The sequence below is a fragment of the Brassica napus genome, chromosome C9 (genome assembly GCF_020379485.1).
Source record: "Brassica napus cultivar Da-Ae chromosome C9, Da-Ae, whole genome shotgun sequence".
NCBI classification, from domain to species: domain Eukaryota; kingdom Viridiplantae; phylum Streptophyta; class Magnoliopsida; order Brassicales; family Brassicaceae; genus Brassica; species Brassica napus.
In genome coordinates this window covers 15370319-15394899 of record NC_063452.1, presented here as the reverse complement: position 1 = coordinate 15394899, position 24581 = coordinate 15370319, and the positions used below count along the sequence as shown (strand labels likewise).

Here is a 24581-nt window from a genome sequence, read left to right as displayed (position 1 = left end):
CAATTTCCATCTCCTCTTGGACCACAATGCTTCTAAACACCTCCAATCACTCCAAAGGACGCTCCAATACTTGATAAAGACATATGAATGCAACATGGACCTAAAGATGCTTAATTCCTAATCTATATGATCAATATGTACAAAATGGATGGTTAAAACAATGCAAATATGCAAGATATCAGCGTTAGCAAAGCGGCGTGGTGTATACCATTTTTACGATGTGTTATCCGTTCCCTGGGGACTCAATATGACTTCTTCGTTGTTGAAATCTTGCTACGCTAATGGAAATCCAACCACACTTTATATAAAGGGTGTACAGTTCCTCTTCTCATTCGGCCTTAAAGAAGAAGGTCTTTCTCTCATGAAGCGTGCAGTAGATGCATGATATGAGCATGCTGTGTATACACACGCAATGACTCGAGCAATCTTTTGTTGTTATGGGCAGTATTTTGCTGGTATTCCAAGAGAATCAGTTCATAGGATAGGAAAACTAGTGTGATCTGTGAAATGGGGATGGGGTTTGTGGCATTCTGACGAGTTCCGCCAAAATAGGGCCGTGTTCGTTTCAGCTTACGTTCCGTCGTTCTACCGATGCCAATGTGCAACACATGTGGAGCGACAATGTCTCTGCTTGTGGCACATTGATATGACTAAGGATGACAACATGTGTGAGCGATGTTTCTGGATCAAAGAGATTGGCACGTTCTTACATGATTTTGAACCGATAAGCGTTATTAGGGACACAAGGAAGTGGTGAAGATGTAATCTATCGGAATCTTATATTTTTAAGTTCTTTGCTATGCCATCATGTATGTCTGACTACAAATTAATGTAATGAAGGCTTAGTTATTGTTTCTTTTGGCTGATTTATAGTTTAATTACAGCTGAGTTACTGTTTTATCATGGCTGATTTATTGTTTTCAAGCACACACATCATGCAAACATCAACAAACATCATGCAGAGTTATTAACAGCGTTATTAATAATGGCTGAGTTATTGTTTTATGACAGCTGATTTATTGTTTCGTTTGGTTGATTTATAGTTGAATTATGGCTCGGTTTATGTTTAATTATAGCTGAATTATCCTTAGTTTAATTAAACTGAGTTTTGGTCACATAATATGAAGTCATATTAGCATTAAACACCAATGAAAAGAGGTTAATTTACGTGCATTGCAAAACGTTCAGATTTCTTAATTTACGTGCAAACATGTAAAACGTCAATTAAATACTTAGTCCAATCAAGCAAGCGGAGGAAGTAATAATTAGCCTCGATATTCTCATGTTGTTGGCGGAGTTAAAGTATAAATCGTCTTGATACTATAAAGACATTGATATTTTCCACATGCACCAACGTTAATCGAAAACTCAGTCCAATCAAGCAAGTGGAAACGTCCCATTAATAATGAAAGTGGGTGAGTGAGTTACTTTATACTTTTTCGCTGGGTTAGCTTAAAGTTGTGAGTGAGTTACTTTATACGTTCTGGTTGAGTTAAAGTTGTGAGTGAGTTACTTTATACGTTTTGCCTGAGTTAGCTTAAAGTTGTAACTGAGTTACCTTATACATTTTGGCTGAGTTAGCTTAAAGTTCTGACTGAGTTACCTTATACATTTTGGCTGAGTTTTGGCTAGGTTTTATTATGGCTGAGTTTCGGAAACGTTCAGATTACTTGACGTCTGAGTTACTGTAATACTTTAAGTCTGAGTTACATAAAACATAGGCTGACTTATACGTACAAAACATTACTAAACAAAGAAGTAGTAGTAGCAAAGTAACGACATTCTAACCCCACAAACAACCACATTCCTCAAACACCGACCTTGACTCATACATTCTTCTCCTTTTCCCTCAGACGCCATCTTCATTACTTCAACCTCTTTCTCCAACCGATCAACGTTAAGTCTAAATTTCGAGATGTCTTTGTTCATGCCACTTATCAGTGACTTTGTATCCTCAACCTCTTCAACCAAACACTCATCCGTCCATTTGAATAAATGTCTCTGTTTTCACAATATAACCAGATCTAAGTATTACGTTACAGAACATGCGAAATAAGAACCAAACCGAACCTTATATATATCCTTTTCCGCAGAAATAGTGCAATCTTCCTGGATTTGTAGCGGTTCCAGATGTAGAAATGTAACAGGGTTCACCACACCAATATTGTTTCGGCGTTCCTCTTTCCGCGTTCAAACTTCGTCTGTAAGAATTTGCTGAAACGCATGATGAAGAAGACATTTTGATTCTCAAAACAATTTCAGAAACAAAATGAAATTAAATGGAATTAGGGTGAGTAAGAAGACGAAATGATGAAACGGTGTCGTTTACTTATTTCCTTTTTATTTAATATAATAATATTTAAATGTCTCGATATTGTAAATCCCTCGACACAAGTGTGGCAGCCGTGTATTTCAAACTCTTAATAATTAGCCTCGATATTATGTTTGAGCCGAATTTTCCACACGCGCCATAATTAATCGACAACTCAGTCCAATCAAGCAAGAGGAAACGTCCCATTAGAATGTATTATATTAACATTCACAGCTAGGTTTTGGCTATGTGATACTATGGCTGAATTATAATTAGTTTAATAACGGCTAAGTTTCGGCCACTTATTGCTGGGTTTATGTTTAATTAACATTCACAGCTGAGTTACCTTATACGTTCTGACTGAGTTATTTTAACAAATACGGCTGAATTATATTCACATAATGGCTGAGTTATAGTACTTAATATAAAAGAAATTTGAATTCTACATGTTTACATTCAGGAACCGAAATTATTAGATTCAAAATACAGACAAGGCATCACTTTCAGAAACCAAAATTGTCAGGACCAATCTCTTCAAACATGTGGACGAGATCACGCCAAACTCTTGTTAACATCCACGGAGGCTTGTCGCCTCCGTTAGCCCAAGTTCTCTTCAAATGGCGCATCTGTCAACGAAATAGCGTTCTGGCCGCAAGATTAAAATGTGTCCAAAGTGTCAAATTATGCCTTCGATCCCACGTGTTTTTGCGCTACAACAAAAAAGATTACAAAACTGTTGAGAACACAAAATAAAAATAACTTAGCGACGCTATGCTGCCATTTTAAGTGGACAAAGTGTTCTTACAGCGAGTTGAAGAAACCAGCGTTCCTTAAAATGATCGGGAATGGTGCGGTATGTCGGCCAATCATGAACTCATCCTTATGCAAGAATCGACAGGATGACGAGGGAGAGATCACTTAAAATTTTGAACCAGATAGTACTGGTTGTGTCAAGCAATTCTCCCGGACCAGGGTATAGAAGAGGGAGGTTTTCACGATTTGCAGAGCTTAGTATCGCATTGACACTGTTCTCTAACATCGTTGAATAACCAGGAACAATCGGCATAACTTTTAATGGGGATAGAGAGATATTGTTTAGGTTTTTTCTAGAGAGAGAAAGGTGTAAGAGAGGAGACAATATATAGGGATGTATAGAACGTCAAACGTCTCGAGTTAAAATTTCCCAAGAATCAGTTATCTTTTTCCCGCCAAACGTCAAGATTAAGTTACAATTTACGGCTGAGTTACTTTAACATTTACGGCTGACTTAGTAAATGGGGTTTAGGGTTGCTTATTTAGGGTTTAGGTTTGCTTTTTTGTGTTTTTAGATTTGGAATTTGGATTTATGGTGTAAGAAATATTATAAAAAAAAAATTCATAATAAATAACACAATAATAGTTTATGAGTTTTGAATTATGCTCACGCCTTATATATATCAGTTAAGTTTTTGAGTAATTGTAAGACAACATATACCTCAATATCATGATTGATTCTAAACTCGTAAATTCAATAAAGAAGACACATTTAGTTGATTATATATTCACTTCAAATTTATAATTGGAGTTTCAATTTAACATTTTAAAGTATAAACATTTAATTTTTTTTTATTCTAGGGTATGTTTGAGGTATGGCTGAGTTATAATATCGTATATACTAATCGATACGACTGAGTTATATAAACATTTTACGATTCTAGGGTATGTTTGGGGTAAGGCTGAGTTACACATATACGACACGGCTGGGTTATAAAAACGATAAGACTGAGTCAAATACTTAATAAAGTACAAAATAACATAAGTCGAGTACAAAACGATAACATAAGTCAAGTACAAAATAACAAACACATGTTCAATTAGCCAGCCAACTGCTCATCACAGAATTTCCTTCTTCATCGAGGATCTCTGCTGCCATATTCATCCGTAAACCTTGAATATTTTTATCGTTTATCCCATCAAACGTTACACCTAGCGCTAGACACTCCACAAACTTCAACGAATACACCCCACAATCGCCAATCTGGGTGTTTTGTGGAGTGTATCTTTTGCTCCTCCTTCTGAATGAGAACTTTTTCTTACTAGGGGCTCGGATATTGGCAGGAATATGATCACTCAATATATACGGAATCATGTGCGTCAGCGGTTTAAATGAATTTAGAATTCTCTGCTCACTTTCGGATTTTGCCTCTCCAAAGATTGGATCGTAGCAATCAATCTTCTCCTTCTTCAGATCCACATGATACGCAACCCAGTGATTTCCGCCGGTTTGAAGACATCCGTGCAAGTGATTCACATCTTCATACCACTTCAAGTTTGTTGGACAGTGTTCGGGAAGCTAACCCTTTAACATATCTTCATAACCATTTCCTTTGAAATTGAACATACAGGGTTTTATCTTGAACTGAGTGAAATCGTGAATCAAAAAACTTTGCCACCAAACGTCAACGAAGGCAATCCGCTTGGACCAGAATGGAGTGGGATTTCGCATGGACCTTTTAATGAGGACGTTCAAATACGCAACGACATGCTACACAAATAATATTAACAAGTCAGCCGTGATATAATAAAAGAATATGTAAATCAGCCGTAATATAATATATAACTCAGCCGTACTAAAAGAATATGTAAGTCAGCTGTAATCAAATATATAACTCAGCCGAAATATAATAAAATTAATATATAACTCAGCCGCACTAAAGACTTACATTATCAAACACCCATCCATATTTCTTTCATGGATGAGTATGCTGTAGAAATCACCCTCATGATCAGTAGAGAGGACTGCTGGTTTATCTGCTGGTGCTGGTGGTTTGGGTGGAATTCCCTTAATGTGTTGCATCAATTTTTCGAGTAGCACCAGATCAACAGGTGCTAGAGGGTCATATATTACAGATGAAGGAGTAACATTTTTCCTCATGCACGTCGTTCCATTCTCTCCTACGTACGGAAAAACTGCTGGTGAAGAAACTGCCGCATTTGAAAACCCTTTTGGAGTTAACTGAACACTTTCTCCCAATATTCCTTAATTATGGCAGATCTAATCAGTTCAGATCCCTCGATGTTAGACTCCGGCGCGAATTCGTTCTCTCCCCCAACAACTTCGTCAGTCACATCAGCAAATACACTGTCGTCTCCAGATGGAGTCACCTCTTTGTTCTTTGACTCAGCCTGTTTCGCTTCTTTAGCTCAGCCTCTTGTTTCTTCTTTAACTCAGCCTCTTTTTTCTTACCCATAGCCTCTTGTTTCTTCTTACCCTCAGCCTCTTTTTTCTTAGCTTCAGCCTCTTTTTTCTTACCCTCAGCCTCTTGTTTCTTCTTACCCTCAGCCTCTTTTTTCTTCTTACCCTCAGCATCTTTTTTCTTAGCCTCAACATCTTTTTTCTTAGCCTTAGCATCTTTTTTCTTAGCCTCAGCCGCTTTTTTCTCAGCCTCAGCCTTCTCCTTCCTCTTAAACGCAGCATCTGCCTGCGCTGCTTTTTTCTTCTCATCGGCTTCCTCACCCTTAACAATACGCTTGCCCCTGTAGCCGCGTCCATAGGCTGGAACCTTAGCATCCTTATCATCCTTAGTAGCCTTTGAAAGAGAAACTAATACGAAATAAACATGTTGACTATCAAGATCAGTAGCTTTAGCGACACTACCAAACTCCTCAGCCAAAGTCCTTTTCACCCCTGATTCCTTATCAAGCTCTTTTGCCAAATTCTTTTTTGGTCCAAAAACCTTACCAGGAGTCGCAGCTAACGTTGGACTATTGACAGACTTCTGCTGCGTTTGAACCCGCAGTGATACCAACGTTAAAGATTTATCTGCTGATGGTGGAGAGGGGTTATCATTGTTTTTGGGAATTTTCCCAATTCCCATAACTTTCAGACGCTCCTCCAGTAAAGCTTTCACGCTGTCATCAATGGTCTTTTGGTCCATCAATGGTCTGTTCCGGTCTAACTCACAAGCTTCCAACCGTGAGTCAAACTGCTCAAATTTCCTAGAAATATTATCCAGAGTACTCACAATGGTCCTCAGAGTTGCTTTGTTCTCCAACTCCAAATCTTTGCTACCTTCCTTCTCGCTAGAACCCTTTCCCGCTGCAGCAACTTCAGACTCATTCTGTGTCTTAACTTTCTTCTGCTTCTTAGTGGGTGGCTCAGCTTCTGACGAAACTCCACCCTTCATTTTCTTCTTCTTTTCATTCCCCTGCGCATTACCCTGCGTATTCCCATGCACTTCCCAAAAACCTTTCACAAATCTACCTGCATGTATGTTTGTTATCAAGCTAACGAGTTGTGGGTCGTCAGGTTCACCCGGCCATTTAGGAAACATCTCTTCAATTGAGTCCTTCAAGACCATTCTCCTCACACGCACCTGAGACACCAGGTTATAACACATAACTCAGCCATCAAAATAATAAATCAGCCATCAAATATAATAAATCAGCTATAAAAAAATTAAAAACTCAGCGTTAAACCTTGCCTCGCCATGCTCTTTGATTTTGGCAGCCAACAAGTTATCAAAACTTGCACGTGTACGCTTTCCACCCCATCGCAAAAGTGGAACGTCTTCATTAGTCACCACCCTCCCAAAATTCTCACCGAAGCAGGCGACGGATTCATACGCCCAAATCAATAACGCGGCGGTCATGCCGCTTATTGTGTATGACCCTCCTTCTGGAGCCAACGTTTTAATAGAGTCAATGAGAACTTTGTATGCAGTCCGACCCCATGGATACGACCCCATGGCTTCATCGTCGAATACCCTTATTGCACTTTCAAAAGGTATCCTTGAATTGTGATGCAAACAATAGACTCCCATGGCTTGAAGAAGTAGCAGCCCCAACCACTTACGTTTTTCAAAACTCCAAAGTGGACAAAACGCTAATGCTTCCTTCAGTTCATCTAACTTGGGTCCCATCCCAAGCGGCACCTTCAACTCCTCCCAAAACTCTTTGTATTGATCAGGTTCAAACCTTTCTGTTGGCAATGGACCTGTGTTTAACCCAGTGATCTCACCAAACTCGAGCAAGGTAAACCTGATAGCCTCATCAACCACGAGACACCATATCTCCTTCTTATGTACTCGCAGCTGTCTACATAGTAGATAGTGTACGGTCCTACCAGACCAAATGCTTTCGCGTCCAGCTAGCCTAGCAACTACTCCAATGGGAGAGTTCACCAGTTCTTCCCACACATTAAGTCCAATTGTTTCTCTAATGTGGGGGAAAGTTCCTAGATGGAAATTTTGATTAATATCTTTTTTTTCCAGGTTAGAAGACCCTTCAGGGTAAAGTCTAGGAGGGTAATCCCGTGATTTAACTTCAGCAACATCCATCTGATCATATAACCAAACAATAAATCAGCCACAAGATAACAATAACACATCCGTACTATAACAATAACTCAGCCAAAAAATGTTTGAATAACTCAGTCGCAACATAACAGTAACTCAGTCACAACATAAAAGTAACTCAGCCACAACATAACATTAACTTAGTCACGACACAGCGATAACTCAGCCATAACATAACCCTTACTCAGTAGCAACAAAACCCTAACTCATACGCAACAAAACCCTCAACAAAACCATATTACAGCCGCAACATACCCCTATCTCAGTCGCAACAAAATATAATATATAACGTCGCGATATCCTACCGGAAAAGATGAACTCGTAGACAAGAATGCGGCGAAGACGGCGGCAAAGACGATTTTGTACAAACGATTGAAGACGACGATTTCGGGCACGACGATAACAGAGAAAACAGAGTATGACGACAGAGAGTTAGTTCGAGGAAGAGGAAGTAAACACATACAATGTCGATGACGGAGAGTGTGGAGTATCCTCGCGGTTCCTTCTTCGACGGTTCCTTCTTCGAGACGACAAAGACAATGTTCTTATTTAGTTTTTTTTTTTTTTACTTCTATGTAGTTATGATGAAGAATAGACGGTTTGGTTTCTATTATGATGATGTGATATTTAATTAGTGATGTGGATTTAATGTTTAAAAATAATTTCAATTAAAAAAAACTAACCAAAGGCTCTTACAGTCATTTACTATGGGTATCTCAACATTCTAGTAATTTTTAAAAGATGTTTAACATTCTAGTAATAAACCAACTTTTCTTATACATTCTAGTAATTTTCTCTGGTTGAAAACTATGATAAATAGTAATAAGAGAAAATAGTTTAATAGGTTAAGTGTCACTATATTTTTTTTTGCTAAGAAGGTCAATATAATTTCAAAAAATGAAGAATGATGTTTAGATATAGCTAGTGATTCACCAAATGTAAAACATACAGAATTGATTCCATGGCAAAAAGCAATTAAAAATGTAGAAGTAATAAAACAATCGATACTTCGTCCATTCAGCTATGTAGCGAACATGAAATAAGTAACCGATACAAACTTGAAACACTTAAGTAAGAGATCTAGCCGGTAGGAAGAACTCCGAAGAAATCACGACCAACAGCAAGCCGATTCAGCATATCACATGAAACAGAAGTCCATTCCTCTGAAGCTTCACTATTGTGATTGGTAACTATGAAGCAGTAAAAGATATATATACCACATAGGTACATAATTAGATCAAACCCAATAGGTATCATAATAATATGAGAAAAGTAAGACCATGATTAATGAGATTTAAGAACCGGTTCTTTGGTTTTTTAGTCAAAATTTAAGAGACGGATTTTAAGAACTAGAACTTCCATTAAGAGAACATATTCTAGATTTTTGTTTGGTTCAAAGTAAATAGACGAGTGTACAAACGTACTTTTTACTCGTGTCTTATACAGTTATACCTTATTTTCTTCATGGAAACTCGTGATCCTTTCCATACCCACTTTGGGGTAGGTCTGTCTCAACGGAGAACCACACGACTATATTGATTCAGTCGTGTTCTATAACTAAGACATATCGATAAAGGTTTTTTTTTTTTGCTAACATATCGCTAAAGTTTAAAATTGAGAAAAGATATATTGACACAAGTTACAGAGATATGTGGAGATATACACGTATATAAATATTATTTTCATGATTTCTTTTGGAAATTCTTAATTATGACAATTGTTTTTTTTTTAAAAAAGACGAGGGCACTAGCATGATTAGTGGGGGTTTTAGGGTGGAGTTTGTTAGCGAAATATAAGAAAGTGTCTCTTAATTTTTAATTAAAAAAAACTAAAAACTAGTTTTTAAATAAGATATTTGTTTAAGAAAACTGACCCACTATGACGCTACGATAACATGGGCATATTTAACAATAGGCTTGTTCGTTTTATAAACGCCACTACTTGCGGCTGCGGCAGAAAATAAAGTTAGGACAGGAAGAAATTCTTCGATGATCTGATTAAAAACAGCCGCAACGGACAATCAGAGAAACGAAAAATAGAGTCGCCGCGGCCGCTGAAATTTCGAGCGTCGTTTGAATTTGACGCAGCGACCGTAAAAGATGGAGGATGCGGTTGTTTTACCAAAACTCAGCGACATCAATTAATGACGATGCCGTAAAAGATACTTATTTCCTTCGTATTTTTTGAAACGCCGACGCTGCCGCGGCGTCTCCAAAAAGAACATGACTAATATAAGTGAACTCGTTGGATCTCCATTTAATATTATTGGGAGACTATGAGTAGACTATTCTTGTAAAAGACTCGATGTCATTCAAACTACTCATCTCAAACCACATTTTTCACATTGTTATATTTAATATCAATATTCATACTCTCTTCTCTATATAAACACATCCGAATTAGTGAGCCATTTATTAACACACATAATCTAAAGACCATCTTGAGAAGAGAAAAAAAAGCGAGAGAGAGAGAGACAATGAAGTTCCCTTACGGTTCTTCTAATGATGATCTCCACGCTTTGGTCAATCAGATCAAGAGTGACATTCAGTTGTCCACCATTAATTTTGATCCTTACTCATTTGTCTCTCCTTCTGCTTACGATATGGCTTGGTTAGCTATGGTGGAAGAAGACCACAACGTAGATGATGATGATGAGCTTAAACCTATGTTCCAAGATTCTCTAGATTGGATTTTGTGTAATCAAAATGCCAGAGAGGGTTACTGGGGAAACTCCGGCTGTCCTACTCCAGTGTCTGAAGCCGGAGAAGACAGAGACGACATGTACACTCTAACTTCCACTCTTGCTTGTGTTCTTGCTCTTCACAAATGGAACATTGGGGGTTTTCATCTCCACAAAGGTGCGCTGACTGAGCTGACTTCGCATTATTGTTGCCCTTTAAGAAAATTATCTGTAAATGTTTTTCTTTGAACAACTATCTGTAAATGTAAAACTTGACTTACTACATACATATCACATTCATCATGCATGGCCTACTTCGTTCTTCACGTGCATATACAATTAAATATGTTTTGTTCAACAGAAAATTATATATTTACTGTTGGTCGCATTTTTGTCATGTTTCTGTTTCCAAAAACAATAAATAGACTTTTGGCGTGTCTTTGCTAATTTGATCATAATGAACATGCAAAAGTATTAAAAGTATTTTTCTATCATAAAAATTCGTTGTACCCGGAAATGAACATTAATTTTTTTTCTTAATTTGTATTATAAAGTTTACTGTAAGCTGCAATTGAAAAAACAATAGTATTTTATTTCTTAAAATTATACGACTATAACAAAAAGATTGATTATGGTTATTCTTTACTATTTTGGGTTTATTTGAATGCCATAAAGCTGGAATTCTTTTTTTTTTATCTACTAACATAAAATATTAATTTTGCGTTCTAGTTTCTTACACAAATTTTGAGGCTTTATATTCTAATTTTATTTTAATATTTTTTTTATGTATTTAGTTTATTTTATTTTCTTAGATAGTATTGCCTTGTAATGTCAATAATCTGATCCCCTTTTATACATTTTTGTGAAGAGGTATATAGTTTCCCAGCCACATCACATTTCTTTATTTTCTTTATAATATTCTTAGTTTCTTACTGCTAGTTTTTCATAAATAAAAATCGTAGAAAAGATAAAGATATAGATCTTATGTGAAAAATGTAAAAACACATCTACTGATAGCATCTAAATAAGTAACCAGAATAATATAATAATATAAAACTGATATATTTTAAATATATCAGTTTAGATTTTAAATTAAAATACTTTAATAACCTCATAAAAACTTCCGAAGAACATGTCTTTTACAAGATGTTCATATATTCTTTATTAAATCAAATACACCAAAATTTTAAAACTTAATTAAATAGTTTGTATATTTGTAATAGTGTTATATACATTAGAAAATAAAATTATCTCTCTAATACATTATGAATAAATTAAAATCATATATTAATATTTTTTTATATTAAGTATTTTGCCATTATTAGATGATTTAATTACAAAATTGTTATACCGAAAAAATAAGTTCACTAATAAAACTAGCTATTCTACCGTTTGATATGTTTTTTTAAACTAAATTTAACTAGGGAAGAGATATGTCGAAAGAAGAACGGAGATGATAATTGAGAAATACAACAACGAAGAGGGATCTTATCCTCGTTGGTTCATTATCAAATTCACAGGAATCCTTGAGCACGCTCAACAACTTGACTTACACTTTGTTTTCTCTAGTCGCTGTATTCAAATGATCAAAGAGGTGTTTTATCAACGCCAAGAGATTCTCAAAAGGTAACGTTACATGAGAAGAAATCGTGATCAAAATAATTACCTCAAATAAATATATAAAACATAATCGGGTTTCTTTGTTTTCCAGAGAAAAATTGTTGGATGATTGTAACCATATACCTCTACTGGCATATCTAGAGGTCTTGCCATCGATGTTATATGTCGAAAACCATGAAGACATGATAGTTAAGAGCCTCGACAATATCGATGGCTCTTTATTTCAGTCGCCTTCAGCAACTGCATCAGCATTTATGATCACCCGCAATGCAAAGTGTCTTGCATATCTTCGAAATGTCGTTCAAAGATGCCCCAATGGAGGTAAAATTTAAACTTCTAGTTATCCCAAAGCTATGGATAGTTTAAATATGATATATTTAATTATAATATTTGTTAACAAGATATGTATGATTTCTTGTCTCAGTGCCACAAAAGTATCCTCTCAATGAAGAACTAATAAAACTCTCCATGGTTAATGTAATCGAGAATATCGGTTTGGGAGAGTTCTTTGGTAGTGATATTGAACATGTTCTTCAACAAGTTTACAGGTGAGGCTATATTAATAATCGCCATTTTTACATTTATTTTTCGATATATAGTTTATGTACCAAAGACCTGTTTCTTTTATTTCGTGTGTAATTAAGGAGTTACGAGGAAGAAAATATAGAGAGAATGCCTATCAGTTACCTAGCAGATAAACTGCACAAAGACTCTCTTGCATTTCGGATGTTAAGAATGCGAGGTCACACCGTTTCACCGAGTAAGACAAGAACTAATTCTTATTTCGATTAGAAGTAGTTATTGTATTTTTGAATTAAACTAAAGAGAATTATATGTTCTTTTCTTTACCGAGTTTAAAATTGTTTGTATAATACTCTTCAGGAAGCTTTTGCTGGTTCTTGAATGATCAGGAAACTCGAAATCATTTGGAAAGAAATACAGACTCTTTGTTCCTCGTCATCCTTAGTGTTAACAGAGCCACAGATCTCATGTTTCCAGGAGAGCAAGAGCTTGAAGAAGCAAGAGAGTATACTCGGAATCTACTTGAGCAAAGTCGGTCCATCGATGAACGAATGGTATAAAAAAATCAAAAAGTTGGAAATGTTTTAAGTGACTACAAAGGCCTGATTCAAATAAATGATAATCTGTTTTTAGATTAAGCATGAATTAAGTACTCCATGGATAGCTCGACTCAGACATCTTGATCATAGGATGTGGATTGAGGACAAAAACTCAAATGTTCTCTCAGTCGGAAAAGCCTCCTTTTTAAGGTATAAAAACTATATATGCAAATCATCTATCTAATATTGAATACTTCATTCACAAGCTAATTCCAGTTTATTTTTATGATTTATGAATCAGACTACATAATAGAAACATCAACAAGCTGACTTATCTTGCAACAAGAAACTTCTTATTTCGACAAGCAATGTATAGACGCGAGCTAGAGGAATTAACAATGTAAGTTAGATTCTAGTTTAGAACTATGTGGTATTTGCAAGAACAAAAGCATTTCTTTTTTTTTTCTGAAAAAGAAGAATAAAACAAAACATTTCACTATAGCAAAATTGCGTTTTTGGTCTAACAATACAGCCATTTGTGACAGATGGGTCAAGAAATGGGGACTTAATGATTTTGGTTTTGGTAGAGAGAAGACAACATATTGTTACTTTGCAACTGCGACTTCATTGCCCTTTGAATTTGCCATTAAAGTTGGAAAGCTTACAGCGAAGACTGCCATCCTCATCACAGTTGCCGACGATTTGTTCGACGAAGAAGGTTCTTTGGATGATTTGGAAGCTCTTACTAAAGCCGTTATAAGGTAAATTAGTTAAAATATCGGTCCTGCTGGCGTCATTAAATAGTAACTTAGTTATGTATATAGTCATATAGATTCATATTAGGAATCCATTCATATTATAATCTTATCATTACTGTTGAATCTTAATTAGTTGAATTATTGTTTCTTATAGGTGGGATGGAGACGAGCTTGAAGGTTACGGCAAAATCATATTTAGGGCACTTGATGAAATAGTAAGAGAGACTACAGAGGCTTGCCGTAAGCAACACGGAACAGACATTACAGTTCAGCTTCGCAACATCGTATGTTTCTCTCCAACTTGCTTTATTCACCGCTTTATATTTCTTTTGCGTTATCAATTCAAAAGAGTGAACGAAGGATTGATCATATACTATGAGGTGGCCTATATTTTCTGTGATTATGCTTACTTCACTCTGCATAATTATTTTTATGAATTAATAACTCAATGGTCACTAAGTTATATTTTAGAAATTTCGTTAAAGTAACAACAACTTCTTCATAAACTTGACCACAAAATTAAATGACTTATCAACATTATAGTTTTTTTTTTCTTTATACCGTCAACTTATACTTGCATATATTTATTCTTATGGTTGACTTACTAAACATAAGAAAATAATCAATCGTTTTAGTCATTAATTATCAGAATCTTAAAACATAAAGTCTAGTTTACATAAAGAAACAACATTTAAAAAATACTTCTGAAATATTTTACAAATTACTCTGCATCATTTTCGTATATATATGCAGTGGGGTGAAACTTTTGAGGCATGGCTACGTGAAGCCGTATGGAGTAAGAAGGGACATACTCCATCGATGGAAGAATATCTTCACAGTGGAATGATCTCAATTGCAGCACACACCATGGCTCTTTCAGTTTCGTGTCTCATGGAACCTTGTTTTCCCCAACAAAAACTCAACCCTGGAAAATATGATACGTTAACCATATCGCTCATGATCATTCCTCGACTTTTAAATGATCTGCAAAGTTATCAGGTGATTCAAATACTATAATTTTGTTGGCTTTAGAGCCCTTCTAGTAGTAATTTTTGTTTGGTCAAGATCAACTGATCAAGGATCGATTTACATGCCAGCTTCAATTTATGGGTATTAAATTTAATTAAACAAAGTATTAGGGGTGGACATTTTATTCGATACCGAACCCGTATCCAAACCCGATCCAAAATCCGAACTGAAGTAGCAAAATACCCGAATGGGTATTAAATTAGGAGATATTGGATATCCAAACTCGAACGAATAATATCCGAACCCGAATGGATATCCGAAGATAACCGAACATATCTATTACTAACCGTATATTTCTAGTTTATATCTCTCATTTTATTTAAAATATTAATATTGATACTACACATACTTTAAGTTCATATAATATACATATAATTACCGAAGATATAATTTGCTACTCATTTAAAATGCATGTCAAATTTTTGTTTTAAGAGTTAACAAAAATTACATCCGAAATTTAAAAACAATAACCAAATTAGTGTTTTTTTAGCTTTAAAATGTTATGTCCAAATCTATTATTCTTTCAATCTATTAAAAAAAATAAAAAATTAGAAGTGAAAGTTATATTTTTAAATACAAGAAACTTGAAAAATGAAATTTTAATATTTTTTCTTTCAAAATCTAAATATCCGAACCCGAATCAAAATAACCGAATCCGAACTAAGAATACCCGAACTCGACCCGAAGTACAGAAATACCCGGACGGGTTCTACACTTTTATACCGAAATACCCGAAAATCTGAAATACCGGATCTGAATCCGAACGCCCACCCTAAGGGGTATGAATCTGGTAACTTGGCAAAGTGTAACGTTTAAGGATATATATAGACACACACATATATATATACTTTTTTTTGGCATCCATTTAAAAAATATTTATATATATAATATAGAGGCGGATTCATTAACAATGATGGGAGGGGTGGGGGTGTCACATGACAGCCCTAAAATATTTTGTGTGTAAAAGTTGCATCAGGTTTAAGGTAATATATACTATGTTAAGATCCGCGTCTTGTGCGGGATAAACATTATATATATAAATTATTTATGAATTATATGTTTTAACATATAATGAAATAAATATACATTTAATTAAAAATGTATAACTATTACATATATAATTAAATTGGTGCGAACATATAAATCAATTTTATTAATCCAAACAATATTTTTTCTATTTGATAAGATATAAAAGTATATTTAAATGATATTAACATACATTTATGTATGTCTTAAAATTAACATTTAAATGACATTAACATACATTTAAATAATTAATTAAATAAATAAAAACATTAAAAAAATTTAAAAATTATTTTTTTTATGTTTTCAAATTATATTTTTTCTAATTTAAACTTTTTTATAATTTTTTTTTTCAAATTTTATTTTGAAATTCTAAAATTATTTTTGAAACTATGTTTTAAAAAAAATTAACATTTTAAAATTTTAAAACGATATATAAATATATATCTTTTAATATTAATAATTAATTAAATTAGACTTTTTACTTATATAATTTTGTAAACATTTATATTTTTTCATAACAAAATTTTTAAACCATGGATCACAAAAATTTGAATGTGAGACTTTTAACAGTTTTAATAATTTATAGTCGTTTTTTAAAATTTAAATTATAACATATACATAAAAATCTAAATTTTTATTATATAGTTAATGTGGTTGTTTAACTTATTTTTATAGTTTAAAATTAAACAATTATGATAGAAGATACATTAAATTTTATCAAATCTTTATTATTCAAAATGATTAATTGCCATATATAGTTTAGTCATATTAGGAAATTTTGTAACTTTTATTTAAGGAAATAATAAAGAACATTAATAATGAATTTATGGTTAGTTTAATAAAAAGCTTATTATATAATTAAATGGACCAACCTATTTCTCTAATGATTCTAAGAATCATCGTAGTGATGACACGTGGCTACCCAAAGAAGTTGTAATGTTTTTTAAATAATATATAGGGGATTCAGCTATTGACACCCCTTTTATCTGGGTTCGAACCCATCTCGACACTCTGATTTTTGTAATTAAATTTTTGACATCCCATAAAACAATTCCTGGATCCGCCATATATAAATGTTTAAACGAATTTTTATTTAAAAACTTAAAAACTCACATATGATGTTCTTGCACTTACGATCAAACATGTTCATGCAACGTAAATTCACAGAGGGAACAAGAACAAGGGAAGATCAATTCCGTGCTACTCCACATGAGGAATACTTCAGGTCTCGATATTGAAAACTCAATCGCTCATATCGAAAAGATAATCGATTCAAACAGGAAAGAGTTTCTGGAGCATGTACTAATGGATGGACTAAGTGATTTACCCAAACCGTGCAAAGAGATTCACATGTCTTGTTGCCAAGTCTTTGAGATGTTTTTCAACAAGAAAAATCGTTATGATTCCGACACAGAGATGCTTCAAGACATTAAGAAGGCTTTCTACGATCCCGTGAATGTAAATGAACGCTCAGAGATCGAGCCTAAGCCACAGATGGTACATGGTGATGAATTTCGGATGCTTCCTCTGCTGATGAACCTGTCACCAAAGATTCTTGAATTTAAGAGGAAGGACGAATACAGGGCGTTGAAAACATTCATGTGCTTGGGAAGAACATCTCATGCTCATAAACGCGGCATTGCCTTACAGCCTCTCAAGATCGTTGCCTCGCAGAGTATAGTGGTACCAATGATGCCAACAAAATTCGCTCCTTGCTTCTACTGATTAATATCTCTAACTATCTCTGTATGTTATGTTATATTATATAGTTAGTGAAATAATCATTACGTATTTACGTGTATAAAAGGTACAAGTGTTCTCTTCTTGTCTAAATTTTAAAGAAATTGTAAGTGTGTGATTGTGAAAGATTTAGAAACTATGCTGTTCTCAAATTGATTTGTGCTAGCTATACAAGTAGAAACCACTGTTACATTCTCACACTATGTCACTCTTAACTGTTCCATTGTTGATTCTTTCACGTGTCTTCTTCCACGTCAGCATAAGCAGCTCTGTTTCTCCTCGTACTCCAGGACCTATCAAAGCATAAGCTTCTCCTTCTCCGACAGCTGAAACAGCTCGACTCCAATGGTGCATGCTTCCACCGCTATTGTGAAGAGAAATAGTGGTTGAGAAGAGAGCTCTCTTTCTGGTGTTACCTCTCTAGCTAGTGGTGATGGAGTTGAAAGATGGAAACTTTGTATTGGGTTTTCTTTGTTTCCCTATTATTGGTTTGATTAATTTGTAACTTTGTATCACTGAGGCATATATAGAAATAATAGTTGAGAAGTTTAACTGTATTTGTTACAATATTGACCCTAAAGCTTGGTTTCAAGACAAATATGTAGTGTATGTTGACTGTGAATATCTACATTTGTTTGATATCTGGGTTGCTTGTTTCCTCTGCTATTATCTTTCTCAATTTGTTGACCCGTTCTGTTCTATGTGAGTGTGCGTATGATTAAAACGCAATCGAATCTCTTGGAGTCGTCTGTATTAGTGATCTGAGGTGGAGGGTTTTGGTTCACCTGCATTGTTGTATCATAAAGCTTGTGGTGTTCGTATGGTTTCAGACTTATTGATCATATGATGTTGTTGAACTCAAACAGTATGCATAGGCAGGTACGATTTTATTTCGATGTTTATCATTGGGCAGGTTTTAAAAGTAACACAGGCTAATAAAGTTGTATCTTTTGCAGTTAATCACTATTCGAAAGGAAGATAATATTAGGAAGTTGAATCTCAAAGCCAAGCACAAGCTCAGATTCCCTTCTTGTGGGGCCCTCTCAGCCATGCTGATCTCTTCTCTTCTCTTTTATAATGTTACTCGGTTTATGAACTTAACTGGCTGATCCAGTAAAGTTTGTGTAACCTTATCTACAATTTCAGTTATCATTTGCATCCAGGCCCGGGACTTATTATCCGAAATCCGGATTCGATCTAAGATCCGGATTCGATCCGAGATCCGGATTCGATCCGAGATCCGATCCGGATCCGATCGAATCCGGATCCGCTCCGAAAATCCGGATATCCGGAGGGGCCGAATCCGGATCCGGATACTAAAATGTTGGATCCGTCAAAAGCGGATCCGGATCCGAATATCTTGATTTTTTAGTCCGGATATCCGGATCCGTAATTTTTATCAATAATTATTTTAAAAATATAAAAACTAATTTTATTCATTATATTTTCATTTTTATAATAGTATATATAAATTTAATATAAATTTTGTAATATTAGACATAGAAATAATTAAAAACATTATATACATTTTTTTATTTTTAAATCATTGATAATATTTTATATATATTAATATTATTTTTTATTTATTTTAAAAATCTAAATCTGGATCCGGATATTATAATTTTTAGAAGGATATCCGACACCCGGATATCCGAGAACCCCAAATCCGACTAAGGATAATAAAATCATGGATCCGCCGGATAAAGATCCAGATATCTTAAAATACCCCGGATATCCAATCCGTCCCAGGCCTAGCAGCCACATGTAATAAAATGAATAATCTATTCTCATTATAGGAGTCGGCTTTGATTTTTCTTATTTTAAGAACACTAAAGTCAAACCGAAATTGTTGTCAGTAATGGTCGTATGGACTTTGAAATAAGAATGATCCAACTCTTTTCATATTAGTGAGCGGTCTGAAACTAGAACAGCTAATGTCTTTTGTCTTACTAGAGCACTATGTTATCTCCAATAATAAGCTTAGCCTAAAACACTTCCTCAGCCTTAGCTTTACTGATATTTTCTCTTTCACTCTTTCAATCACCATGGGGAATTGTGGGTCTTTTCAAATTTCTTGCGATGAAGTGGTGAATCGTGTCATTGGATGCTTATGTCGTAAGGGTTATATTGGAAACCTCAAGAAGAATCTCAGGGATCTGGAGAGGGAAATGGAAGATCTCAGAGCAAGTCAAGATGTGTTGAAGACAAAGTAGCTAGAGAGGAGGTACAACAACGACAGAAGCTTAAAACTGTCCAGGTATGGCTTACCCGTGTTGAGAGAATTGGTACACGGGTTGATGATATACTTAGTACTAGTTCTAATCAGCTTCAAAAGCTGTGTATCTGTGGTTTATGCTCAAAAAATGTATGTTCGAGCTACAAATATGGGAGAAACATATTCTTGTTGTTGGAAGAGGTTAAGAAACTCAGATCAGAGGGTAATTTTCAAGAGGTTACCGAGTTGACCCCGACATATGTAGTGGTGGAGAGGCCTACTCAGCCTACGGTTGGTCAGAAAGAAATGCTCAAGCAGGCATGGAATCGACTTATGGAAGATGGAGCTGGAATCATGGGTCTGCACGGTATGGGTGGTATAGGGAAAACTACCCTTTTCAAGAAAATCCACAATAGGTTTGCTGGAACAGCTGAAAAGTTTGACATTTTGATATGGATTGTGGTGTCTCAAGGCGCAAATATTTCAAAGCTTCAAGAAGATATTGCACGGAAGCTACACCTTTGTGGCGAGGAATGGACAAACAAAAATGAAAGTGATAAAGCCGCAGAGATTCACACAGTTTTAAAAAGGCAGAGATTTGTGCTGATGCTAGATGACATATGGGAGAAAGTGGATTTAGAAGCCATCGGAGTTCCGGAACCAACCATAGAAAATGGATGCAAAGTAGCATTCACCACCCGTACGTAAGAGGATGGGGGATCATCAACCCATGCAAGTCAAGTGTTTGAAAGAAGATCAAGCATGAGAATTATTTAAACTCAAAATAGGATATGAAAAGTTAAGAAGAGAACCCCGCATTGACGGCCTCGCTAGAAAGGTTGCGGAAAAATGTCATGGTTTGCCACTAGCGCTCAGTATCATTGGTGAGACGATGGCATCTAAAACTATGGTTCAAGAATGGGAGGACGCAATTGACGTTTTAACTAGAAACGCTTCCGAGTTTTCTGACATGGAAGATAAAAATTCTTCCAGTTCTGAAGTTCAGTTACGATAATTTGAAAGATGAACAGATCAAGTCATGTTTTGTCTATTGTGCTCTGTTTCCAGAAGATGGTCGAATAGACAAAGAAGGGTTGATAGAGTATTGGATATGCGAAGGATTCATGGGGGAGTACCAAGATTTAAGAAGAGCAGTTAATAAGGGTTATGGGGGTACTCGGAATACAACTAGTACCAAAAAGTCAAAGATTGGGGAGCTGTGAGAAGGATGTCATTAATGGTTAATACGATCGAAGAGATGACTTGCAGTTCCAAGTGTTCTGAACTTACAACTCTGCTACTCCAGGATAATCATTATTTGAAGAACCTCTCAGGTGAAGTTATCCAACATATGCAAAAGCTAGTTGTTTTGGATTTATCAAGTAATCTCAACATCAGTGGACTTCCAGATCGGATATCGGAGCTGAATTCACTGCAGTATCTTGACTTGTCCGATACACGTGTAGAGCAACTGCCTGTTGGTTTCCAAGAGTTGATAAAGCTAACTCACCTGAATTTGGCTAGTACATACAGACTTTGTAGTATCAGTGGGATATCAAAGCTGTCGAGTTTAAGAAGTTTGAAACTATTTGGTTCTAACGTTCGAGGGGATGTTAACTTAGTGAAGGAGCTGCAGCTTTTGGAGCATCTACAAGTTCTAACCATAGATGTATCTTCAGAGTTGGGTTTGCAGCAAATATTAGGAGATCAAAGGTTGATGAACTGCATCTACCGTCTGCATATTCACGATTTTCAAGAAAAGCCATTTAATCTGTCGTTGCTGGTGAGCATGGAGAATCTTCGAGAGCTCAGGGTAACAAGTATGCATGTCTCTTATACGAATTGCAGTGGTGGTGAGATAGACTCGTCTGATTTATATCATACGCAAGGAGGAATATATTGTGACATACAGACCCGAGGATGAAGAGACCCAGTATCCTTGACACAAAGCTGTAAGAGACCCAGTTCTCGAGAGACAGATGTAAGGAAACCACCAGCACTAGCCCAAGACCATAATACCCGAGAACCCGAAAGAACTAAGAGATTTTCTAAGTATAAAGAATAATATGGAAAAACTCTCAAATAGATTTAGAGAACTTTGAGTATAACACTTTTTTTTCTTTAAGAAAATTTTCTTGTTCAACTTCTTGTATTATTGTTACAAATGAGAGAGGAGGAAGCTATTTATAGGCTCCAAAAGTACAAAATATCTTACAAACCCTATCTTAATCTCTAGAACTCTCTACTAATACTTATCTAGATTTTTTTGACTAATAGTTATCCAAAGGAGATCTCTAGAACACTTGAGGAGGTGATGATCTTTTATGATTTTTCTAAAGAGATTCTAGAACCTTAACTTAACTTTGGGTTTAGCCAAATAAGATTATTGGAACCCATAATTAAGGATAGTCCAAAATCAAGTTTAACTTCAATACTCCCCCTTAAACTTGATTTTGTCCATCATTCCGAGCTTTGAGCGGAGTATCTCGAACTGACCTTTTGGTAATGACTTGGTGAAGATATCAGCAATGTTGTCCTCGCTTCGAACCTCCAATGCTTCAATTGTTCCATCAAGCACCTTCTCTCTTATGAAATGATGTTCCAATTCAATGTGTTTCGTCCTTCCATGGAATACTGGATTATTGGCCAGCTTGATGGCACTTTGATTATCTCTATAGATGGTAACCGATTTATTTATTGGCTCGAACAAGTCTTCAAGGAGTCTTCGAAGCCATATACATTCTTAGGCTGCGAGTGTTGAAGCTTTATACTCTGCTTCGGTCATAGACAAAGACACCGTTGCTTGTTTCTTGCTTCACCATGAAATGCTTGTGTCTCCACACAAGAACACAAAACCCGAAGTTGATTTTCGATCATTTAAATCTCCATCAAAGTCAGCACCTGTGAAACCATGAAGAGAAACCTTGGCATTATACTTGTACATCAGTCTCATGCCAAGAGTTGTCTTCACATACTTTAATATCTTCTTTGCCGCTTCTAGATGTGGCTTCCTTGGTTTCTGCATAAACCGGCTTACAAGGCCAACCGCAAAGGAAATATCTGGTCTAGTAATGGTTAAATATAGAAGATTTCCAACAAAAGAGCAATAAGGTCGAGGATTGGCTAACAAGGATCCTTCATCGCGTTTGAGCCTTATGTTAGTATCCAGTAGAGTAGAACGTACCTTTCCTTGGTGTACTCCAAACCTATCAACAATCCTTTTTGTATAACCTTGTTGGCCGATGAATATTCCATCCTTTACCCTCTGGACCTCTAGACCAAGAAAGTGATTCAGCTCACCTAACTTCTTCATCTCAAACCTCACCGACATATCCTCTTGTAGACGAGCAATTTCAGCATCGTCATTTCCAGTAATGATCATATCATCCACGTAGAGGAGAACTACTACATGAGCTCTTCCACTTCTCTTGAAGAATAGGCTTGGATCAGCACTTAATGCCATATACCCGCAAAACTGGAGAAATTGAGCAAGCTTTCCATACCAAGCTCGTGGAGCTTGTTTTAATCCATACAAAGCCTTCTTTAGCTTGCACACATGGTTAGGATACTCTCGTGACTCAAAACCAGGTGGTTGCTCCATAAAAATTTCTTTATCAAGCTCACCATAGATAAAAGCATTCTTCACATCTAACTGCCATAGTTTCCATCTAAAGCTTGCAGCTAAAGATAATAGTGAGCGTACCGTAGTCATCTTTGCTACTGGACTGAAGGTCTCATCATAATCTTCTCCGTACTTCTGAGAGAATCCTCGAGCAACCAACCTTGATTTGTATCTGTCATGCTCCCATCCGCCTTTCGCTTTAGTCGATACACCCATTTACAAGAAACAGGTTGAGCATCCTTTGGTTTCGGAACCAAATCCCATGTTTCATTTTTCATGAGAGCATCAATCTCTCCTTTCATTGCGGTCACCCACTCCTCAACTCCTTTTGCTTCTTCATAAGATGATGGCTCATCTTCATCTAGAGGAGCTGCAAAGTAACAAGAGTAAGTGGTGACGAACCTTTCATCTGTGAACCGAGCGGGTTTGACAATGTTTCTTTTTGTTTGTTGATTGATGACAGAACCATGATCATGCTCCTCTTCTTCATCTTGGTCATCGCTCCCCCTTTCACCTTGAGTCTCCTTTTCAAAGCTTTCATTATCACTTGGAACTTGAATTATTTGTTCATTGGTCTTAGAGGAACATGAACCATCTTGCTCATCTAAGACTTGGTGTGGTCCATAGTAGGATGAAACTTCGTCAAGGACAACATCACGAGACACTGTGTATTTATGTGTCTCTGGATCCATACACCTCCAGCCCTTCCGTTGTTCATCGTAACCGACAAAGATACACTTCCTTGCCTTTGCTTCCAACTTTGTTCTTGGAGAGTCGAACACATGGACGTAACAGGGTGATCCAAATATTCTGAGATGTTTCACCGTTGGCTTCTTCCCGTGAATCATCTCGTAAGGAGACTTCATGTTGTTTGGACTGAGTGGCATCCGGTTGATGACATAAGCTGCACATCTCATGCCTTCTGCCCATAACGCCTTAGGCAAATTCTTGTCATGTAGCCAGCTTCTGCACGTCTCGGTTAGATGTCTAATCTTTCTTTCTGCTACTCCATTTTGTTGAGGTGTATACGGGCATGTATATTCTCTCTTAATACCATTCTTTTGGCAAAAAGAGAGGAACTCCTTTGACATAAATTCTCCTCCATTATCTGTCCTTAGAGTCTTTAGCTTCTGACCAAACTCTCCTTCCACGGTAACCTTGAATTCTTGAAACCTTTGAAATA

At 35.9% G+C, this 24581-nt stretch overlaps 1 protein-coding gene and 1 pseudogene across 1 annotated transcript; both read left to right on the top strand.

The window, feature by feature from the left end:
* Positions 1 to 8957: 8957 nt before the first annotated feature.
* LOC106394830 ((E,E)-geranyllinalool synthase-like) lies at positions 8958 to 18016 on the top strand. Its single transcript, XM_013835389.3, has 12 exons — positions 8958 to 10505; positions 11752 to 11953; positions 12039 to 12268; positions 12372 to 12495; positions 12592 to 12707; positions 12830 to 13023; positions 13103 to 13218; positions 13310 to 13408; positions 13554 to 13769; positions 13921 to 14050; positions 14520 to 14765; positions 16989 to 18016. Exons 1-12 carry the CDS (start codon positions 10124 to 10126, stop codon positions 17544 to 17546), a joined length of 2613 nt encoding a protein of 870 aa, XP_013690843.2. The 5' UTR covers positions 8958 to 10123; the 3' UTR covers positions 17547 to 18016.
* Positions 18017 to 19495: 1479 nt separating this feature from the next.
* LOC106393936 lies at positions 19496 to 21919 on the top strand (annotated as a pseudogene).
* Positions 21920 to 24581: the final 2662 nt, after the last annotated feature.

Excerpts from the sequence above, each read along its gene's own strand:
- LOC106394830 (XM_013835389.3), top strand. The coding sequence starts at position 10,124 with ATGAAGTTCCCTTACGGTTCTTCTAATGATGATCTCCACGCTTTGGTC. Across the intron at positions 12,708-12,829 it reads AGGTCACACCGTTTCACCGA|GAAGCTTTTGCTGGTTCTTG; the intron begins GTAAGACAAGAA and ends AATACTCTTCAG. Across the intron at positions 13,024-13,102 it reads GGTCCATCGATGAACGAATG|ATTAAGCATGAATTAAGTAC; the intron begins GTATAAAAAAAT and ends ATCTGTTTTTAG.